At 45.7% G+C, this 23,658-nt stretch overlaps 1 protein-coding gene across 5 annotated transcripts in view; it reads left to right on the forward strand.

Annotated features, from left to right (window-relative positions):
- Positions 1-18,828, forward strand: part of CUNH3orf20 (chromosome unknown C3orf20 homolog) — a 45,468-nt gene extending 26,640 nt beyond the window's left edge. For 4 of the 5 annotated variants that reach the window (XM_031382599.1, XM_031382600.1, XM_031382597.1 and 1 more), the window contains exons 13-18: positions 741-987; positions 10,215-10,518; positions 11,851-11,958; positions 13,043-13,185; positions 18,019-18,159; positions 18,649-18,828. In XM_031382599.1, the coding sequence (XP_031238459.1) occupies positions 741-987; positions 10,215-10,518; positions 11,851-11,958; positions 13,043-13,185; positions 18,019-18,159; positions 18,649-18,742 (1,037 nt within the window). In that variant the 3' untranslated portion in view covers positions 18,743-18,828. The remainder of the gene's footprint in view (positions 1-740; positions 988-10,214; positions 10,519-11,850; positions 11,959-13,042; positions 13,186-18,018; positions 18,160-18,648) is intronic. The other variant, XM_031382601.1, reaches the window with a different exon arrangement.
- Positions 18,829-23,658: the final 4,830 nt, after the last annotated feature.

The raw sequence follows: 23,658 nt of genomic DNA on the forward strand, positions 1-23,658 counted from the left end.
TTGTGCCTTGCCTTTGTGAGCCTTCCTTGACTTCCCTCACAAAGTGGGGCTCCCAACCCCTTTCTGGTGGCTCCCATGGCTGCTCTGAAAGTTCTCTACACTGCTCTAGTTATAAATCTTGTTACCCAGTCTTGTGACTACCCCCTTGTTTGCCTACCCGCTTTGTCCTCTGTCACAAGTTCTCAGTGGCAAAGGGCCTATCTTGGTTGTCTTCATGCCCAGCAGCCATTTAATAAAGGCTTGCTAGGTGAATGAAGGAACAATAGGTCTCTGGCCTCAGAAATTTCTACTGGACTAAGTAGAAAAGGCAAGATAAAAAAAAAACAACAAAAAAAAAACAAAAAACAACAACAACATCAACAAAACCAACAACCCATAACTCAACAAAGAAGAGGATGAAATCAGCCTCAGTGTAGAGACCTGAGAGACTGTATCCTCAGGGAAGGGAACACAGGGAAGGGATGTTCCTAACCTCACTGTTGAGTACTGTGGAGATCATAATTCTTACAGTGCATGTAGGGAAAGTAAGATTGAGGTTGGGTCATGCAGAAGAAGCGGGAATGAGATGTGTTCACTCATGCTGACTACTGAGTAGGGCAGTGTGTTAGAAGCAGAGCAAGGCAGGCTGGACAGGAGCCAGTGAAGGTTAGTGAGTGTGAGCTAAAACAGACTCAGTGGTCCAGTTTGTAGGGACCAAGAAGCAGAGCCAGAGAAAGTAACAACAGCATTCCTGTTGACAGGTCTGTTCACCTTAGAATATCCCAGCCCCAGCCCCAAAGAAGACACAGAAGCTAGTCGGGTCAAGGTGAAACCCGGGTCTAATCATGATCGGCTCCGTAAGACAAGTTTACACCAAGGAGAAAACCTCACTCGAATCCACTCAGCCCGGCAAGACTCCGTAATTGACGAGACATTGAGGGAGGATTCTATACCCACGGTCCATGTTCAGAAGAAGATCAACAAAGTCCAGGTCAAAGCCCCACTAAGGTTGGCTTAGTCCTTCATTTCTTCTGTAGAGCCAAGGGATGTGATGGGCAGTACAGATGCAAGGGAACCACACAAGCCCCTCTCTGTAGCTCCTACTCTAGGGGTGGAGAAGAATAGGAGATGAATAGGTGTTTAAATGATATCTTCCACTTTTGAACATTTATTGTGTATGTGCGTACACGCACATGGGTACACACATGGCATGGGATGAATGTGGAGACCAGAGGACACCTCAGGGGAATCGGTTTTCTCCTCACTGTGTGGGTTCCAGAGATTGAACTTGAGTTTTCAGGCTTGGTCACAAGCACCTTTACTTGATAAGCCATCTCACTGGCCCCAAAAGGATGCCATTTCAGATGACAATGGGGATAATAAGGCTTCAGAACACCGTGTCATAATAGGGACTGCTCATGGGCCAGACCTACCCTGCCTACCTATTATCGATTTTTAAGTACTTTGGGGAAAACCAAAAGAAGGCTATTTTATGACATATGGAATGAGAAGAAACTCAATGGTATTCTTTGATGATATTCTATTGGAACACAATCACATCTGTCATTTTGCACCATCCATAGACGCTTCCCCATAGCATGGAAATGTTGAGTCTTTGTGACCAAGCCCATCAGGCTCTGAAGGCTGGGATACTACAGAAAAGACTAACCCACGTCTAGAACAGAGTGACTGGGAGTAAGCTGGCAAGGCTGCCTTCAATCAGGGTGACAGGAAAGCTGCTGTTTAGTGATATTTAAAGGGAGGGTGAAGGGCAAGAGATGAGCAGAAGTAAGATAGGGCCAGCTCCCGGGACAAGAGCAAGCTCAGGGGGTGCACGCTGGGAAGCTCCCGGGGACAAGAGATGAGCAGAAGTAAGATAGGGCCAGCTCCCGGGACAAGAGCAAGCTCAGGGGGTGCACGCTGGGAAGATCAGTGTAGCAAGCTGCTACAGAGGGGCTGGCAAAATGGCTCCACAGAGTAGAAGGAGAGAACTGACTCCTAAAAGTTGTATTTCACACCTTCACACATGTGCTGTGGCACAAATGCACATGCACAATCAATGTTGTGGTGAGAAGTTTGGAAATTTGGTTTCTTTAAAACACAGAAATATTATAAGAATGTTTTTGTTTTAATCCCTGGTGGGGGTGTGGGGCTACTTCAGACTGTACATAGCAGCTGACTATGATTTGCCTCATGCTCTGGCAGGGATGTGATTTTGCCAGCTGCAGATACTTTCTGTGATTGTGTAATGTTTGGAAGTCTGTGGACTTTTCAGAGGGTGTATAAATGCTAGGGCCCTAGAGGTGGGGTGAATTGTTGGTTGGATATTGGTCACAGTTTGTTAAGTGATCATGTGCAAAGAAGAAACAACAAGAAGAAAATAGATAGCCCGACAGTGAAGATCAAACTTGCCCCAGGAACTAAATACTCTTAATCAGCAAGACTTACTCTAACAATAACACTGCCCTCTTTCTCCTCTATCCTTGTTTCTCTCCTATTTAGCATTAGGGAATGAGGATGGAAAGTATGTGGAGAAGGTCAGAAGCAAAAAACAAGTCATAAAGCAGGCAAAAAGATGGCTACACAGTATAATTTTAAAATCTTTTTTTTTTTTTTTTTTTTTTTAAAGAATGAAGCCATGATAAGAGTTGTGAACAAAGGAGCACCAAGGAGATTGATCAAGGAGTCTAGTTATGCTAGAGAGGCCATTCAACATGTAGAGGGAACTAAACAGATTTATCTGTTTATTTTTTAAAGCTTAAAAATATGTATATTTTGGGGCTTGTGAAATACCTTAGCAGGTAAGGGCCTCTGTCCTCGAAACTGATTACCTGAGATCAATCCCTAGGAACTTACGTGATAGAAGAAGAGAACAAGTCCCACAAGTTGTCTTCTGACCTTCACGTGCATGTGTGCCAACGGTGCATGCATGCCCATGGCACATGCATACCCACAAAATAAGTAGATAAGTATATTTAAAGTATATATTTTAAATATGAAATTTTCACAAAATAATGAGAAAATTCTAATCACATGGCTCAAGTGCACAGACCCTGTAGCTGCCAAATCAGGAACAGACCCTTAACTGCCCCTAGAAATCCCTCTATGCCAATTCCAGTTTTTGACTCCTTCTTCCCAAGTCCAAACATTGTAAACACCACAGATTAGCTTTTGTTTTAACTTTGTTTAAATGGCTGTATTTTTCTTGAAGTGTGGCTTTTTTCATTCAGTGTTAAGATTTGAGGTTTACTTGTTCTTTCTCATCACCATTTAACAATTTATTAGCCAGGCGGTGGTGGCGCACGCCTTTAATCCTAGCACTTGGGAGGCAGAGGCAGGCGGATTTCCGAGTTCGAGGCTAGCCTGGTCTACAGAGTGAGTACCGGGACAGCCGGGGCTACAGAGAGAAACCCTGTCTCAAAAAACCAAAAAAAAAAAAAAACAATTTATTATGTGATCATGCCAGCGACCATGCATTCTGATGTTATAGGTGTTTGGTTCCTCATACATTTTGTGTTGCCAATTGTGTTGCTGCTGGCATTTGTCTTTTATGTGATTGGCAAATGTTAAGGTTTGTAAAGCTGCTGAACCAGTGTGTGTGTGTGTGTGCGTGCATGTGTGCGTGTGTGTTTGTGTATGTGTGTGTGTGTGCATATGCTCAGCTTCCTGTACAGACTGTTGGCCTTCTGCAGTAGTTCTAGCAAGCTTTGCTCCCCGCATCAGTGTTTGAGAGCACCAGTTACACCATGTTTGTACCAGTGATATGTTGCTCTGTTTTCTCTTTTTAAAAAAATGTTTAGAATAATAATGTGTGTATGTATGTGTATCTTCATGTTTATAGTGGCATATGCACATTTGTTGGGGGGGGTATTGAGTATCTATCATTGAATGCTCCATCACTCTTTTCCTTATTTCCTTGGCTCAGGGTTTCTCAATGAACTTAAGAGTTCATCTGGCTTCCAGCAAACTCCAGCAATCTTGTCTCCACTCACTCACAGCTTGTGGTTATAGGAGTTTGCGGCTGTGCCTGGCTTTTAATTTATGTGCTGGAGATTTGAACTCAGGTCTTCATGCTTGTGTGGCAAACACTCTTACCCACTGAATCATTTCCCCAACCCCAAGATTATGCTTCAAGCTGCTTCTATTTTGAAATAATTTGTATAAGGTATAGTGTATGAGTTGAAATTTGTTTTGCACATGGCTATATAGTTGCATCTGCAACATTAAAAAAAAGAGATCTTTTTTTCATTAACTTCTCTTTGCACCTTTCCCCCAGACCTCCTCCCCAAGACAGGGTCTCTTTGTGTAACCTTGACTGTTCTGGAACTCACCCTGTAGTAGGCCAGGTTGGCCTTGAAATCAGAGAGGTCTGCTTACCTCTGCCTCCTGAGTGTACATAAAGGTATGTGCCACCACTGCCTGGCTGTCTTCGCACCCTTCTAAAGAAGGACAGTGGGCAATATGTGTGTGGGTCTTTTTCTATACTATGTTTTGTCAATATGATTATATGACTTTCAAATATTGAAGCAGCCTTGCATTTCTGGGTAAACTTTACTCAACTCTAAAGTGTTTCTTTTCCCTGTATTGCTGGGTACAGCATGCTAAGATTTTGTTGAAGACTTTTGGATATGTACTTGTGAGATTATTCATGCATAGTTTTTCTTTTCTGGTAATGTTATTGTCTGGCTTATCAGAACAATACTGGCTTAATTAAGTGAATTGGGAAGCATTTGCGCTTATTTGTGTTAAATCCAGGTTTTTTCCTTTAAATGTTTGTTAAGGATTTACCATGAAACTGTCCTACTCAGAAGTCTCCTTTGCAGGTAGCTTTTAAAAGCAAAATTGCTTTTATAAATATAGAGCTTGTGAGGCTACTTGCTTTTTCTTGAATGAATGTTTAGCAATTCATGTCTCTAAGGGAACTGGTAATCCAAGTCATTGGATTTATAGACATGGAGTTGTTCCTAGTTCCTCCCCAGGACCTTCCTTCGAAAACTTCTAATGTTTATTTGGTGTGTGTGAATACTCACTTGTACCACGGCATACAAGGAGAAGTCAGAGAATATGTAGCTTCTTGTTGAAGCAGGCTCTATCTCCAGGACCAAACTCAGGTTGCCAAGCTGTGGTAGATGCCTTTACTGGCTGAGCCCGGTCTACCCCTTCTTGACACCGGTAGCATCCTTGTGGTATCGCCTCAGCTCTGCCACTTTTTCCTTTATGTATTCAGGACTCACTGTTGAGTGCATGCTGATATAATCAGTGTGTTTCTAGGTGGAATAACTTCTCTCCAATATTATGTTCTCCTTTAATAACAATTTTTGTTTCATTTTATTGCTTATGCATGTGTACATGCATGTGCACACGAGTGCAAGCATTTGTGGAGGACAGAAGAGGCCCTGGGACCACTCAGTGTAACTGCTGGGAACCAAATGTGGGTTCAGGAAGAGTAGTACCTGCTCTTGATTACTGAGTAGTCTCTCTAGTCCCTTCCTATAGTAATCTTTTACATACTTTTTTCTTGTATTAGTGTGAATATTCTTGGTGTCTTCTAATTATTATTTGAGCAATATGTTTTCTTTCAACCTATTATTTTCAACTTAATTGTATATTTGAATTCAAAATACATCCCTTATGGAGAACATGTATTAAAATATAGATCATGGTGTTATTTTATATATTCTTTGCTTATTTGATGTCAATCTTTTCTCTAAATATGATGAATTGCTTCTCTCCTTTTGGTCTCAAGTTTCTCTCTCTCTCTCTCTCTCTCTCTCTCTCTCTCTCTCTCTCTCTCTCTCTCTCTCTCTCTCTCTCTCTGGTTGTTGTTGTTGTTGTTGTTGTTGTTTGAGACAGGGTCTAAGAATAGCCCATGCTGGGCTTGAACTGTTTACTTCTATTTTAGCCGCTTGAGCACTGGGTTTTCAGCACCACCACACATGTTTCTATCTCTTGATAATTTCATTGTAAAAATGGTGAAGAATGCTTTGTACCAATCTTACTATCTTCACACTCCCTTCCTCCTCCCTTTGTTGCTGAGCCTCCCTGTAGAGGTTTTTCTTTTCAGCTCTTGTGCATTCAGCTCTAGTTTTGTTTTGTTTTACTTTTTATAGTTGCTGTCTCTTTAATATCCTCTGTTGGATGAGACACTATTCTTCCGGGTTCCTTTAGTTCTTATTCTGTAATTTGCTTTGAGTATTTCTAAAAGTTAATTTAAGCCCCCTTTCTAGGAAGTCTAATATCTAGGTTTCCTAAGGAGCAGTTTTTGTTTATAATTTCTCTGAATCCTCCTCATAGCCTTTCCTTGAGAACTTATCATCCTAAGTGGAGTAGCTGAAGAAGACCACCTCTGTTTCCCTGCAGCTCTTTGTGCCAGATCTGTTTAGTAACTTTTACAAACTCTTTTTGCATGTCTGTGTTTTATTTGCTGTGCAGTTCTTGTCATCTCCACTCAGTCAGCCTGGCGGTCAGCAGAAGGGTTAACACAGAGCCCCTGGAGCTAAAGCTGCTGCACAGGCTCTGTGTTGGGGCATGACCCTGAGCCTTCGCCCGCCCGGCTGTCCGTAGCTGGGTATCAACTTTCATACTCTACTTGCATAGCTTCACAGGTAAGAGAGGAGGGTTTTTCCCAGCCTCTTTAATGTGTCCTTGAAAGACTTAAAGTCTCCATTTTGCCATCTTCCTAGCTCCCCCCACATCTTTTTTTTCCTGTTTGCTGGGATTTTTTTTTTTTTTTAAAGTCTATACCCATGTGCTTTCCTTGCACAAGCAGTCACGTCTGATCTTTTTTGCCTTTGCATGTGTTCTGGTTAGGTCTCACCATTGCTACAATAAGCACTGACCAAAATAAAATTGGAAGAGAAAAGGATTTATTTGGTGTACAAGTTACAGACAAGACAAGAACAGAAGCAGAGAGCACGGAGGAGCACTGCTTACTGGCTTGTTTTTCCTGGCTTGCTCAGCTGCCTCCCTTATGCAACCGAAATCTACTTGCCTAGAGATGGCATCGGCCACCATGGGCTTGGCCCTCCCATATCAATCAGCAATAAAAGAAACAGCCGCAGACATGCTCAGGCCACTCTGAGGGAGGCAATTTCTCATCTGAGGCTTTCTCTTCCCGGTAACAAGTTGACAGATGAAACTGACTATGACTAGTGCTTTCAACAGACATTTGCTGGGGCTACTCATCCTTGGACAGGTCAGCTACACAGCCCTCATTCCTTGAGCCTGATCCACGTTGCCCACCTCATAACAGCACCTGAACCAAGAAGAGTGGTAGAGGAGACAGCTAAAATGCCAACTTCCTTGCACCAAAACTTGGCAGTGTCTCATTCCTCAACTTTGCTAGTTTTGGTTGGTTTTAGTCAGCTTGTCTGCCTGTCTGTCTATCTCTATCTTTCCCTAACTTTGTTGCCAACTTTAGTGGAAGAACAGTTTTGGTGTTCCTTTCCTGCTGTTTTTGGTGACTTCTCTGTTCCCAAAGTTTTAAGAACATGTTCTGAATCCTTGTTGGTGAATTGATTTGTTCCCACTTTATCATATGTTAAAGTGTGTGTGTGTGTGTGTGTGTGTGTGTGTGTGTGTCTGTGTCTGTGTGAGTGTGTGTGTGTGTGGTGTTAAGCGTTTATCTGTAAGTGTGCATGAGGAGGCCAGAAATTGACTTCAGTGTCTCCCTCTGTTGTCCACCTAACTTTCTGAGAAAAGGTCTCTTAGTAACCTTGGAGTTTGAAGTTTAGCTAAGCTAGCTGGCCAGCAAGCCCCGGGGATCTGTCTGTCTCTGCCCAACTCCAGCCCTGGAGTTATATGAGTGGCCCACTATGCTCAGCATTTTATGTGGATGTCAGGAGCCCAAACTCGAGTCCCATGCTTGAACAATGAGAACTTTACTCACTGAGTCATCTGTCCAGCCCCAAATGTTGACTTTTCTAATCCACTCCCAGCTGTTCACATAGCAGCTACTTGCTCACCACAGCTGGGGTAGGAGCTCCTCCCTAGGAGAATAATAAGAGAATAATTTGTTCTATATGCCACTATTCTAAATAGTAAGAAATTGGAGAGTCTATTTGTCTTACATTAAAAGCCTTGATCACAAAAAGAAAAAAAAAAAAAAAAGCCGGGCAGTGGTGGTGCATGCCTTTAATCCCAGCACTTGGGAGGCAGAGACAGGTGGATTTCTGAGTTTGAGGCCAGCCTGGTCTACAGAGTGAGTTCCAGGACAGCCAGGACTATACAGAGAAACCGTGTCTCAAAAAAAAAAAAAAAAAAAAAAAAAAAAAAAGCCTTGATCACTCTGGTATAAATCATGATGAATAGAATTAACATTCCTCCTGGATGTTTAGATCCTTAAACAAGAGATACTCTACTTATTTTTATTATATATTTGGTATTATGGATCAATCCAGGACCTCACATAAGCTAAATGTGTGCTGCATTGCTGTGCTCTTCCCCTCTCCCCAAGCAGATGCTCTGACCAGCTTTGGTCAGCAAGTGTTTACCATCATTAAATTTCCTCTGAAGAATTATGAATTGTAAAGCTAGGTATGGCAGTGCATGCCCACAATCCCAGTACCAGGGAAGGCTGAGACAGGAGGATTACCACGAGCTCAAAGCCAGTGTAGGATACTTGCCAAGACCCTGTCTCAAAAATAAATGAGTGGCTGGAGAGATGGCTCTGCAGTTAAGAGTGCCTGTTGCTCTTGCAGAGGACCAGTTTCAGTTCCCAGCACTCACATGGAGGTTCACACTGTCTGTAACTTCCAGGCAATCAGATGGCCTCTTCTGTTCGCTGTGCCCACACATACATGCAGGCAAAGCACTCCCGTTTAAAATAAGAGGAATATATTTAAAATGAACTAACTAATGAGTGGTCGGTCACAGGCCTTGCTCTTGTTTTGGGAGGGCTTGGTTCTCATCTGAGGCCTTGCTACCTCACAGGCTTCGTTGAGCTTGGCAGACTATTCCCCTCTGGGGAAGATGCTTTCTGTGTTTGACCTGGGCGTGATGATAACTGTTCTGCCTTGCCTGTGCTGTGGGGTACAAAATTAGCCAAGGTAATGCCTATTCCAAGGGCCACAGATCCTGTAAAATACTGTGTGAAACGGCAATCATGAGAGGGAAAACCATAGCAGTACTTTACATCTAAGGGTGCCTTCATTACGCTAGCACATAGCAGGAGACTGGAGTGTTCGAGAATCTCTAAGGCATTTTCGTTGGGCCAAGTGCTCTATTGTAGTCCACCAATCAAAGCACTGCAAGTAGCTGATCTCTTGGAACCTATAGTGAAATAGGAAAGTCTAATAATAAAAATAAGAGGAGCTGCTGGTAGTTGCAGCACATGCCTTTAATACCAGTATTCAGGAGGCAGAGGCAAATGGATCTCTGAGTCCAACCTGTTCTACAGAGAACAGCCAGAGCTGTACAGAGAAATAATGATGATGATGATGATGATGATGATGATGATGATGATATGACTATAAATAAATAAAATAAGAGGAGTAGATGGTATGTTAAACAGCAAGAAGTGCTTGAGAGAAAGATAAAGCAGGCAAGAAAGAGTCTCGAGGTGGAAACATTCAATGGGGTGCTTAGAAAGTCACTAGGAAGGTGACATTTCAATAGATTTAAAGGTGGTGAGAGAGCAGGCTTGTAGCTCTGGGGCAAAAACAAGGGCGTAAGCAGCAGTCAGTGTGTCCATACCATGGTGAGTAGAGTGGGAGCACTGGGAAGGGTGAGGGGGCTTAAGGGGAGTGAGCAGCAGGAGCTGGATCTCATACAGCATGACACTGGCTCAACTGGAAGAAAGGCCAGGGAGGCTTCCAGAGACTGCGTCAGACTCTGACAGAGTCCATCAGTGGCTCCAAGAGAGATCAGGGAAGGAAGGCCAAACCGTTCGGCACCACTTACGACATGATCAGAGGCTGGACTATACTGGTGGTAGTGGAGGGCAGTCAGATTCTGAGTCTGTCTTAAACTGGGGAAGAGGCTTGTGGGGGAATTGGAGAAATGTGGGGTGTGGAGTCATGAATGGCTCTAAGATGTAAGCTGAGTAACTTCTTTTGCACATGGGGAAACTGAGGCCTGAAGTAGTTAGGGGTCCCTCACACTGTTAGAGGGACTAGCCCAGGACCTGCTCATAGTCCAGGCACTGCAGTGGGCTTCTTTCTGTATAGAAACAAGAGCTGTCTGGGGAGGGGTTGAGGCCTGCCCACAAGTTCCTACCACTGTTCTCCTTTTTGTAGAGGAAAGTCCAGAGAGATGCGCAGCCCCACCAAGTGGGCAGCCTCACCCTCTGACTGCCCACTGGTGCTACGGAGGCTCATTCGCAAGGAGGACATCCGGGCAGGCTGCAAATGTATTGTGAAGGCACCATTGGTGTCCGACTTGGAGCTGGAGCGCTTCCTATCTGCACCCCGGAACCCCAACCAAGTGCTGGTATTTGGGATAATGTCGAGCCAGGATCCCAGCCTCACTGCACAGCTGCAGTGGTTGATGGATACACTGTATAGCCATCTGCAGCAGGGCCGGTCTTCACCCTGCATCCAGGTTGGTCCAGGGCCATGTGAGGTGGCCTGTCAGGCTAAGGCTGGGGTGGGGGGGAGCAGAACCCAAGATGACCTCATTGTATGAGGATGGGTTGGATGTCTGGCAATTCCTTTTCTCTCCATTCCTCTTTCTGTCTGGAGCATTTCGTCCCATCGTCTCTCTTCTGCTCACTCTTCTCTTCCAGGATGAATGTCACCACACTAGGGCAAGTGCTGCTTCTGCCCCTTGAGACAGGTCAAGGCTCAGCTCTTTCTTTTCAGAGGACATAGCAGTTTATGTCTACAATTGGTGTGAATGCTCAAGGCAAAAACAATGCCCACCACCCACGTTCTCACGTTTCAGTAAATGTCTATGGGCTGTCCCCAGGTCCCCCAGCGTGCTGGGCTTGTGCCAGGTTCTGGATACCTACCACTGGTTCAGCACGAGTCAGTCCATCCTGCTACGTGTGCCTTCATCCAGTGTTAGAAACGGCGAAGGGCTGAGTCCCCAGACTCCTGTGGACGTATGGGCGAGGTGGCTTCTTCCAAGGTGTTGTTCCCTTTGAGCCTGTTGCTGCAGAGTTCTGAATCTGCCCTGGGCTAGGGATCTGCTCTAGGAGTGCTGCCTCCCATATCTACCCTCAGGCCTGGATATTAGCTCCAGAAGCTCAGAATTAAGAGCCCCCCCCCTAAAATCAGATGCCCCTTCCCCATTTCATTTCCAACCTACCTCAGTCTAGAGAGTGTTCACTAAGAACTTGCTCTGGGTTCACCTGTCTCGTGGAAATTTCTCATGGGAACATACAGTTGGCTATAGTTCATCTGGGAACTATTAGTTATTCACTAATAATTATTCCTAAGGAATAAGATGCTTGGGTGTCTTATTACAGCCACAAGCAGCGTGAGTGGGGCCAAGATCTGACCTGAAGCAGTAGGAGATGGAGAAGTGGCAGTGAGTCTTGGAGACAGGCTTGAAGGGTAGTGGTGGACCTCACGAAGAATTGCCTTCTGCCCCGGCTAATAGCTGCTCATTCATGCTCGAATCCCACAATGGCTAAAGACCACAAAGGGGTCAAGAGGGGCAGCCAGTGAGAGGTGGGGTAAAGGCTCCTCTGGACTGGGCAACATAGCAGTGGTCCCATCTTCAGACCTTCCAGAGTGAGGCACATCATATTCCACAGATCCCAGGGCGAATCTAGTCATGTCATGTAAAGAGGAGTCACTCTAGTGATGACTCCCCCCACAGAAGGCTCAGAGCAGATCTGGACACCTCTAAGGACAGTGATGGATGCGGGGAAGTTAATGTGTATCTTCTCATATCAGGGTGACCAGTTCCCACATGTCTATTTGGCAGTGCCAGCATGACCCTTACCGCCTGCTGCGGTATGACCTGGACAGCCCCCTGCAGAAGGATCCGCCCCTAATGGTGAAGAAGTTTGCGGTGATACACGGGATGGTTTTGGTGAGCAGGGGCCTTGCTAAGGGCTAGACATTCATCACCAGCCCCTACTGTCTCAGCCAGATCAGGGAGAAGAGGACAAGACCTGCCAATCTTCTACCATCCACCATGAGGCCCAGAGAGCAGGACTGACTGAGTCACTCAACAGACTTCCATCCCCCATCCCAGGAGATGGAGGGGTTGGGTGACATTCACACAGAGAATCTTGTTTACTCATCTGATTGCCATTAAATCATACTAAAATATTCCCAAACCTTATATGCTTATTGAAAACTCAGGTATACAATCTAGAAACTAATGGCACCTTCATTATCACCTGGGATCTTAACTCATCTATCTGGCACTTAAGTTCTGGAGCCCCTGCTGGGCCACACCCACCTGACTTTATAGTGTCTAGACTTTGCTGTCTTTCTCTACATGCATACTTGAGGGCAATGCCTTTCCAATTACAGAGCACCTTTCCACATCTTGAGCAAGTAACACCAATTTTTACCTCGTCATCACTAACCTTGCTGCTTTTATTGGACAGTTAGATTCTTTCCCTCTCTCTCTTCTCCCTTTTTTTCTTTTCTTTCATAATAATGTTACAATGGATATCCATGCTTAGCTATCTCTAGACCAGTGTCCATGTTGGAGAATGGTCTTACACAGAGAGTAGAGGGTGTGAAACCCCCATTTCCATAGGATGAGCTGAACAGTGCATCTTGATATGTGGTTTTAAAGCAGAGGGGTAGACAGCTGTAGGCAGGTGAGTAGGGTGGGTAAAACCATGACCTTTCTGCACCCTAGGGGAGGTATGAAGTATATATCTGAATGGCTCCCAGTAGGGGCCAAAAGCTGGGCAGGTCAGTCTGCCCTGGGACTTGGGAGGGCCTGTGCAGGGGGCAGGCTCAATCTTGTCTCCCTTGGTTGCTGATGGAGGCTACTGTGCTTTCCCATGCTATCAAAGGCCTGAATCCTAAGCCATCTCTGAACAGCCTGTGGCCAGTCCAACGAAGTCTTAGAACTTGACTGTCAAAATAGTCATGTTACTATGTCAATAGACCGAGGGCGTTTCTTCTTTCATTTCTTTCCTGTTTTCCAATAGATGTTTGCTGGGGGCAAGCTTCTCTTTGGGGGCTGTGTACTAAATGGCTACGGCTTCAGCAAGCAGAATCTGCTGAAACAGATCTTCCAGGCTCGACAGGACTGCAAGATGGGCTACTTCCTGCCGGACAACTACAAATTCAAGTAAGCCTGGAGAAGCCATCCCAGGAGGGACAATGGGTGGGAGAGCAGATGGTGCCGGAGGGTGGGATGGGGGAAAAGACAGAATGCGGAAGTGGGGTGCAGCCGCTCTACAGTCCCCTGAGCAAACGGAAGGGTTTGCCAGTGGGCAGGGGAAGAGGGAAGAACAGGCAGGAAGAGGTTTACAAGGTCATTCTGTTTGTTTCTTTGAGCCGTAACTTTGGCTAAAGGGCCATGTGGGAAAGGGAAGACACTGCTTCTTTGCCCAGTGCCCCACTTAGCTGGAGACATTGGAAACACACTTTTTGCGGCAGGAGGTCCAGCCATACCCCTCACCTGCAATTTATGTACACATTCAGCTTGGTTTCTGCTGGGTTGTCACACAGACACAGTCATTGGTGGAGTAGGCTTAGGTATCCAACTAGGTGCTGCCTTCTACTACGCGTGCCCAGGTTGGCTCTGGTGAGTGGCAGAAGGCAGTCTCTGAGCTCAGGACGCCATAGTCTAGTCCCAGAGGAGCCTGAGCTTTATGCTAACGTCTGCATCCAGCTAGCACTAGCAGATTCCACTGTGATCTGTGGTACAGGTTCCTGGGAAACTTGCTCTGTCAGGGGTCCCAAGACAGAGTTGGAGCCAGCTTTACCCTGTATTATCTGGTGACTGTCAAGTAGTCATTCCAGCTCCCAAATCTTTATCTCTTTGCCTTTAAAATGAAGATAACACTCAGTCTTGCAAATTTTTAAGGATTCCACAAAAAGTGTTTGTTGCCAGGTGGTGGTGGCGCATGCCTTTAATCCAAGCACTTGGGAGGCAGAGGCAGGTGGATTTCTGAGTTCGAGGCCAGCCTTGGTCTACAGAGTAAGTTCCAGGACAGCCAAGGCTACTCAGAGAAACCCTGTCTCGAAAACAAACAAACAAACAAAACAAAAAAACAAAAAAAGTGTTTGTTAACAAGCTCCATAAGTGGTAAACAATGATCAAACCTAGGATAATTGTTATCTGCAATATTTGTATGCAGACCTGAGCCACTCGTTGGACACCCCCACAGTGCCAAGTTAAGTCCATTCCCACACAGACCTGAAGATGTCTATCTTGTTTGTTTTTTGTTTGTTTGGTTTTTCAAGACATGGCTTCTCTCTGTAGACCTGGCTGTCCTGAAACTTGTTCTGTAGGTTAGGCTGGCCCCAAACTCAGAGATCTGCTGGCCTCTACTTTCCAAGTGCTAGGATTAAAGGTGTATGCCACCACGCCTAGACGCAGTTTTCCATCTTGATGCCAGCTCCCGCAGGGAGCCAATTGGGTTTTGTCAGTATGCTTCACCCTGAGGTTGTGGATCCATTCATGGGAAGTCCGAGGAGCTCATACCAAGTAACCTCAGTATTTTGGAGTACTCAGGAGAGAAGGCAGGAGGAGGAAGAGCCTGTGAGGATAAGGCAGGCAGACAGAAAATACTGAGTGTTGTGAATCCCCATCACTCAGAACACAAAGAGAAGAAGGTGGTAGAATTGTTGGAGACCAGACATTGGCAGGTCCAGGTGTAAAGCTGAGTCTCAGAAGCTGTTCACAATTAAAAAAAAAAAAAAAAAAAAAAAAAAAAAGAATGTGCCAGAGATATATTGGGTCTTATTGGATATGTATGACCATAAACCCAATACCTTAGATTTCCTGTATTTTAAAAGATACTAGGAAACAGGAAAACAAGATGGATTTATTTACATTTTGAACAAACAAGGAGGTGTCTAATTATAGCCCCCACTGCACTTGTGACCATTTTATAGTTTATGAGACAAAGGCTATCACATAAGAAGATATATGTATGAGCCCAGAGCTCAGCCCCCTAACCCAAGTCTCTGGGTCCTAGGTGGGAAAGCATAACAGGCTTGTAGCCAGACAGCCTCAGTGGGAAGCACATGTAGAATGTGATCCTTAATGGGCAGCATGAGTGAGGCTGTGTCCACCTGCACACAATACTGATGACACTTACCCTCAGCCTTCTTCACTAGAGTTGGGGACAGCAAAGGGAGGTCAGATGTAGTTTGTTGGTGTAAATAGAGTTTCTGTAGTTCCAGTTTCTGTAAATAGAGAAGTGTTACCCTGCCATGCTCATACTCTACCAAGGGCTTAGGTACAAGAGGGACCAGGATAGGGCAGTATGAGATACTCATGGAGGCTGAATGGATGGGAGACCAGACAGACCAGACAGAGAAAACAGCTGGCCCCCTGGAAACAAAGGGGCTTAACCTGCAGCAACCCCAAAAGGTGCCTGTGTGTATAGGAGGCCCCAATATAGCAGAGAAATGGCTAATGGAAATGTCCCTGTCTCCCTCTACCTGGGTCCTTATCCCACCCTCCTTCAAGAATGGAGCCGGCAGCCAGCGAGGACAATCACTAGAAGGTGCCTTTGCTGCCGATTTGGGATTAACAGCTTTAAATAGGATAAAACATCTTTAATCTGCTTGGCACACGGGTTTTGACAATTTAAATGGATCAAGTTTGAGTTCTTGGTAGCAGAAAGATGGTAGCCAAGGGCTCTTTTAGCTCTGAAAAGTGTTACAGCTTACAAGTTCTCAGAGGGCTTTAGGGCACCAGTGCAGAACAGGACCTTGCAGAACAAATCTGCTAGTCCACAACAGGAGCACCTAGAGCAGCAGGGTGAAAGCTGGAAGCAGCTCAAGAATGAATTCTCATCTGCTGCCAAGGTAGAGGCTACTAGTCATGTCCCAGAGGCTGGCTCAAATGAACTTTGTGCATAGGGACAGTTCTGTCCCCTGCCTGTCTTAAAGACAGCCTTCACTGATGGTGGCCTTCCTTCAGTGAGGATGAACAACTGGCTGGAGCCCAACCTGACATCATCTTTTTTGATTCCTTACTCCGGCAACAGTTCTTTCTCTGCAATCCCCAGAACATTGATTGTACTGGGTACCCTCTGGACCCTGGTTGGCTGAATGCGGGTATGCAAACAAAGTGAAAAATAGGACCAATCAGGGAAGAGTTATTAAATCTGGTTGGGGAGGGAAACTAACACTTAGCGCCTGCCCCCCCCCCCCCCGTCCCCACATCCTCTCCCCCATTGCTAACAGTTCACAATCAGGTTGAGAAGACTGTCTACAGAGGCAGGGAGGGACACTTGAAAGACAGGTTTGTTTGTTTGTTTGTCTTTTTTTTTTTTTTTTTTTTTTTTTTTTTTGTCTATTCCCGCTTGCCATGGAAGCTCAGTGGGGAGATCTTGGTCAGACAGCTGCTGCTTTTACTTTTGTGGCAGCAGAGTACACAGTTGTGTAACTCTTGCAAGTGTGCCTGTGGTGTTCTTGGGGTCCTTTGCTGCCTATAGAACATGACGTGGTCATCAGGGAGAGGAGTGTGGAACTGTGGGCTCCAAGTTCTCTGTTCTCTATTGCTAGAGTCTGGTTGGGTGTCTGTATATAGAAAAGCAACGCAGGACCCTGATCCTGGGACAGCACATATACCTTATGGAATGAGAAACTGAGGGCCAGCAAGGAAAAGGATGTGCTATAAATAGCAAATAAATCCAGGCTACACTACAACCATGACCTTTATCTTCTCTGTACCTCAGTCATGGCCTGAAGGGATGGGCCATAACCATCTCAGGGTTGTTTTTACAGGAGACAATCAAAATCTATCAGAAACAGCCACACTCTACAGTATCAAAAACAACTTGCAAACAATCTTGGCCCCATAAGCTTAATGCTGTGTAAACTGTAATGTGTTCAGTGGACCACCGAGAACACTGCAAGCAGTTATGAAATGTGTGAAAGACAAAGTCCTTTGTAAATTGCCCATATCCCTGATAAGTCACAGTGGGGAGTGGGAGGTGCTGAGTGCCCTGTGAACTAGAAAGGGTCTCAGAAACTGCTGGGCCTCCTCTCAGACCTGTTCCTCCTAAGCAGCAGAGCGCTTTGCAAGCTGTCATGAGCCATGCACAGTGCCCAGTCACCTATGGTATGCCTTAACTGCACAGCACTTGGTAAACCACAGGCTATCTGTGAAGGACAGAGCATCTTATAAACTATCAAGTTCCCCATGATTTACAGACTGGAGTGAGACCTCATAAGGATACTACAGAATGCAAATGCCTGGGTGAGAACCTCAAAGGTTCATGAACCTCAAAGAACAGTCATGATCTTTATGAACATCAAGTGAAGGCTTGGTTGTGCTGTGGGTGCTTCCAGTTATGAGGGGACTCTTCACCCTGGGTCACTGTACTGTACCCCTCTCTTCTGCCCACCTTGGAAGAGGCAGGGCCAGCTGAGTCACAACAGGAGGTGGCCAGGGGCTGTGACGAAAGGTGGCTGTAGCAAGCTGCCATGTTTCACGGGTTCATGTGCTGAAATCCTTAGCTCCTTGGTGATGGTGTTAGGAGTGTGGACCCTGGGAAGTAACTAGACCACAAGAGCAGAGACATCACGAGTGAAGTTAATACCTACAAGCTCGCTTCCCTGTTCTACTTATGTGACAAGAGTGAGAGGCTGCCATCCACGAGTGTCTTTTCACTCCTTGATGATGGACTGCCGGTTTTGAGAACTGAATGCAGTTCATGTCAATGATCTGTTTGCCCTGTAGGCATGGTGCTTTTAGAGCATGGACCTGGGAGCTGGTGGCAATGGGAAGTGGGGCTACTCGGTCCTTCACGGAAGCTAAACTGACCTCCACTGGTCATCAGGTTCCAAGAACAAACCCTTTCTCCCTTGGAACAACTGTGGAGACTAGTTTGCTACTCTCTGGATGGTCTGGAACAGGGTGGGATAGCACTCAGTGAACTCTGGGCTCTTACCTCTGACCCCCTAAGCTATGTCCTTTTGTTATCCTCCCCTGCAGCATGTCAACCTATGTCACAAACCTGGATGATACTGAGTCAACTAAAAGACCCCCATCCGACGATTATGAAGGAAGTGTCTCTTCATTGGCGCTTGTGGACAAAATAGAAAAAGAACTACCTTCCTCCCCCTCCCCTGAGAAGTATGTTTTCCCCATGGCTCTAGTTGGCAGATTAGGGATGGCTCATTACAGGATTCCCTAGCTTGGACACAGGCCATGAAGGTCTACCATAGTGTGCCTTAGGCCTTGGTAATCTGTGTCCCTATGGGTGTAGGCCAGGCTAGCCCTTGATTGACAGCCTGTTTTGCACAGTGTCCCACTGGGTGTCGGGGTTGTGCCCTAGGTGAAACACTTTGTAGCAAGGCCCCAAGTCCAGATTCATCTGTCAGAGGGATGGAGGATGCTCTCAAGTCCAGCAAGTTTGATTGTGATGGTGACAGAGAGCCAAATACCAATTCTGCAGTGTCCTCCTTTCCAGAAAGATAGAAAAGTGCTAGGATCAGACTACTGGCCCAAGATGGAGCTGTCCCCTGTCACTCTTGCTCTAGGGCCGTGCCCTCATCAGCTAAGCCAGGCTCCCTGCCTGTTCCCTTGATGCCCAGTACCTGCATCTTCCCATTGTGTATTTAGGGTCAAGCCGCTTGAAGTGGAACCAGAGCCTTTCACCAAAACGAGGAGGAGCAGTAAGAGGACCACTAGCTTTAAGAAAAACTCTAAGAAGTGATGCTGAATAGCCAGCGATGCCCTCCCCACACCCAGCCCCACCTACTGGTCTCCCATCCCCTTCAATAAATGCATGTGCCTCCAGAGTTTGGATGAGGCAGTTGGGGGGTAGGACAGGCCCAGCTCTGACTCCAAGGAGGCCAGAAGTCCACACAGCTATTTTCAGGCTGAGTTCTTGAAAATTTGCTATCCCCAACTCAGAGCTTTCTCTGTGGCCAGGAATAAGCCTGAGACTACCATTCTGAGGAACAAAATGTCTCATGGCCAAGGGCCTGTCCACTCAACCATTCAGCAACCCTAGGGAGCCTCAGCAGGGGCTGAACTGTGTCTCCCATCCTCTGTTGAGTGGGAAAGACTTCTGGTAGAAAAGAGAGAGGAGAAGGACATAGAAGGGGAGAAAAGACTGAAGGAATGTTGAAAAGAGATGAGGAAGCAGGCAGGAGAGAGGATGGAAGGGCAGAGAGGCGTGCCAGAGTAAGAGGAGGAGTGGGCTGAAGGCCAGAGTCTGGCAGGCACCCTGCAGGCTCTCATTCCCATTTAGCCCAGCAATGGAACATGTGAGTAGACTGGATTCTCATTTTCCTGAGTTCATGGTCCTGGAGCATCTTTATCAGCATCCAGAGACCCCAGGCAGCTATCCTCTGGGGTGCTTGCTGCCTTGTCCCTTACCTCTGAGCTGCATCTCTCATGACTGTATGGTTGTCAGGAACCATATCCCCATAGCCAAGATTGTGGAAGGTCTGCCTTGGCCTTTGTGCCTAGAATAGAGTCCAGGTCCCAAACTCCAGGCAGCATTTGGTGATGTATTTTACAGATAAGAGCAAGAAGGCAAACGTCTAAGGTTCTGTTCTGTCCTTATAGATAGGTACCCCTAAACCTGGTGAAGGTTAGAACCAAGGCCTCTGCTCAGGCTATAGTCTGAAATAAAGCCTCAGACCTGCACCTCTATGACCTTTAGGCTGTGCGCTCAGCTGTGCTCACATAGATATGCTAAGTAGTTAGTGCTCTGTGCACAGGAGAAGAGGCAGGGCAGGTCCTGGCGCTATGCAGGATGCTTATCACCCTGGGGGTGCCTGTGAATAGGAGCACCTCCCACTGGCAAAGCAGGCTGTGAGTGTCCAGAGCAACATCATCAGGTTGCTCCTGGAGGAGGAGGAGGAGGATAGGGCAGAGTAGAGGAAAGCCTTACTTCATGGAAATGCCAGAAGAATGTGTAGGCTTCCCTCCACAGTGGCTCTCACAAAGACAGGAAGGTACTAGACTGTCTGAGCTATGATTAGTGTAGGACTTCTTAAACTTTTCCCATTTGGGACCAAGAAATTTTTTTTACATAACCCTGGGCATATAGGTATGCAAATCAAACATTTACTGATAATAATAAATGTATTTAAAAAATCATGTGACTTTCCATTTATTAAGGATGAAAGCAACTTTGCATCTTTGTGCAATGAACATGTTTTTGTTTTTTATTTTACATAATCTTGCCTGAATATTCAATGCTGTAGAACTTAGAGCATCTTGGCACTCTGCAGAATTGATAGGTATTCTGATTTTATAATCATCAGTGCTAAGGATCATCAATGCTAAGAATGCCACTTTACACAAATATAAAGTGGCTGTTTTAGAAATGGTTGGGCAATTTTAAAATAATGCATTACGTCCTAGAGATACAAAGTTGGTCCAAGGTCACTCCCCATACAATAGACTAAAGAAGCAAAACCAAGCAGTAGCTTCACTGGTGAGGAGATGCAGCAGGCACAATCTCAGCAAGCCAAAACCAGCACCTCAGCTTCAGCAAATGCTTTCTTCACACACTCACTCAATGCCAGTGAGGCTAGAAAGAAGGCAAGACCACCACAAGCCTTGCCACGGATAGCGTGCATTGGGGACCTGAGCCCCCCACAAAAGAAAGCAAGGGACAGGGCATGAGAGGAAAGGACCAAACAGAGTCACTGCAGATGGCTGTTCTCTACCTAGAAAACTGTGACCTCAGATGAAAGCATAAGGTTACTTTCTTACCACAAAAGGCCCAGGACCAAGATACAGGACCTGGAGTCCTGAGCAGAAATGACGTCCATCGATGCTTTGATCCCAGAGTGAACTGAAGCTGAAAGGGGAAGTCTGTCCACCAGAAGCCCAGCATGTCAACCCAAGGCCCTCAGGGCACATGACAAATCAAGGCTCCTTAGTAGCTGAGGTCCCTGATGCCTCTCACCCCCTTTTCATAAAGTAAAGCTGTTCCCTGCACTCATCCCCCCAGCTGTGCTGAGACTGGGCAAGCAGCTTTGGCTTCTGGGTCTCCATGTCTTCAGCTATAGAATGAGATGTGCTAGGATAGCAACCCCAGATACAATGCATTGAATGCCTTTAGCTTGGGTTTGGAAGATGTATATGAGAACAAATTATAATTGTTGAGCACATCTCCCTAATTGCCATTTTCCACATTAGCAGGGCCCACCTACTTGTGGGTTGTCTCCCAGACTCCAGTATCAGGAAGGGTTAAGGAGCTTGGCTACTGGCCAAGCAGAAATAGTATTGGCTTTGAGCAACATAGCATCCCCATATCTGTGCAATCTTCCTCCTCCAGCCCAGCCTTTGGAAATGAAAGCCTAGCTTAGCTGAGGCTCCTCCGCCCGATGCCTCCTCGTGACCTCAATCAGGGAGAGTGGGTACTCCCCTCTCAGCTCCATCAGCTCCCCAGCTCAAAGAAAGCTCTGAACTGCCTTAAAGCTGCCAGTTCACATGTGGGAGAGACTGGGCTGGGCTCCTTGCTGGTCCAGTTGGAAGGAAAGAAAATGGGAAAAGGAAGGCTGAGGGGTTCTGAGGTACAGAATGGGGGCTGGGGGATTACTGTGACCAGGTGCCCTGGGTCTTAGCTCATCCTGCTATGGACCTGAGCAGGGGGTTTCCAGCTACAGATTATGGGCCACTAATGAGTTAAAAACTCCATTTGGAGAACGTGGTCCACATTTTGAAGAAGATAGCTAGAATAAGAAATGCCATGGTGCATGTAGAAAGGTGGCAGGCCCTCTTTCAGCCACCCTGAGTGTAATATCTGACACACAGGCTCTGAAGCACACACCACCCCTTTGCCCCAGCCATCTATGTGTGTATGTGTGTGACCTCAGATACTCTATTTAAAATGACTATTGTTGGTGGACCTAGTTTACTGTGGATGGTACCACCCCTGAGAAGGTGGGTTTTTTTTGTTTTTTTGTTTGTTTGTTTGTTTTTTTTTTTTAATCATCTAGAAAAGCAAGCTGAGCAAGTCATGAGGAACAAACCATCAAGCGGCATTTCACTATAGCCAGCCTCTGCTTCAGTTCCTGCCTCTGGTCTGGGTTCCTGCCCTATCTTCCCTTGATGATGGGCAGTGATATGGAAGTATAAACCAAATAAGCCCTTTCTTCCCCAAGTTGTTTCTGGTCATGGTCTTTGCCACAGACATAGAAAGCAAACTGAGAGTCTGTGTGGTGTATGCACATGTGAAGGTGAGTGTGCACAGTTGTGCATTCAGAGAGGCCAGGGGAGGACACTGGGGATCCTGCTCTATCTTACTTCACCTGATTCCCTTGAAGACAAAGTCTTGCTAGCCTAAGTCAGGCTGTGGCCATTCTCCTGTCTCCACCCCAGACAGCGTAAGTAAGAGCTTTGAACTCAGCTCCTCAAGCTTGTACAGCCAGTGCTTTTGCCCACTGAGCCATCTCCTAAGCCCAGGTCTTAGTCATTCTAATAGGCAGGTTGTGGTACCTACCTCATTGTCTTTAAACTGTGTTTCCTTAAATACTGATTTAACTGCTGATTAACTGGGTTTCTTTCTTCAAGTCACTTGACATCTGTATCTCTTAAGTGCAGTGTCTTTCTGGGTGTTTGTTTTGTTAATGAGGTTGCTATCTCCTCCTTATATATATTTATATAATATATATTTATTATATATATTCTATATAATTATAAATATTATCCATGTGTTATATATTGTGTATAATATATAAATTGTATACAGTACAGTACATATGTATTTATATAGAAGAATACACAACACACACACACACACACACACACACACACACACACATAAATATAATCCCCCAGGACTGGGATGGAGCCTAGGGCTTTGCACATGTTAGGCAAGTACTCTATCACTGAGCTTCAGGTTCAGCCCTTGGACAACAGTCGTTTATTGGATATGGATTCTGTAAATATTCTCATATAGTCTATGGCTGTCTTCACATTTTTTTGTTATTATGTTTTGCAGAGCAGAAAAATCTAAGTTTAAGTCCAGCTTGCAACTTTTTCTTCCATGGGCCACATCTTTGCTGTTGTAGCTAAAACGACATTGTCATAATCAATGTTGTTTAGATTTTTCTCTGGAGTTTTGTAGTCTGACTTTTTTACCCTTTGGCCTAATATGTATCCCAGGTTAGCCTTCGTGACAAGCTTAAGTTCTGTGCAGATTTACTATTTGTTACATGCCTGTGCTACACTGCCTTCATACACATCATATCACTCTTGCTGCTGTGAACGGCTGGTTCACAGCACTTGTGTGGCTTTAGCAATGGGTTCTCTTCTCATTTCATGGTCTGTTTGCTTGTTCTTCACCATGGCCACAGAGACTTGATGCTGACTGTGATATAGTATGTGTTGAAGTTTGGGGGTGTCTCCAAGCTTTGTTCTTCTGTCATTTTATCAGAAGTGGAAATCAAAACACCAAGATGTTAAATCATTTGCCCAATGTTGCAGCCTCTTTTCATGGCTGGTGGGAAAGCAAGCTGATGCAATCATTTGAGAAAGCATTAAACTCAATTTTTTTTTTTGACAGGGTTTCTCTGTATAGCCCTGGCTATCCTGGATCTCACTCTGTAGACCAGGCTGGCCTCGAACTCAGAAATCTGCCTGCCTCTGCCTGCCAAGTGCTGG

This window comes from Mastomys coucha, unplaced genomic scaffold (genome assembly GCF_008632895.1).
Source record: "Mastomys coucha isolate ucsf_1 unplaced genomic scaffold, UCSF_Mcou_1 pScaffold20, whole genome shotgun sequence".
NCBI lineage: Eukaryota > Metazoa > Chordata > Mammalia > Rodentia > Muridae > Mastomys > Mastomys coucha.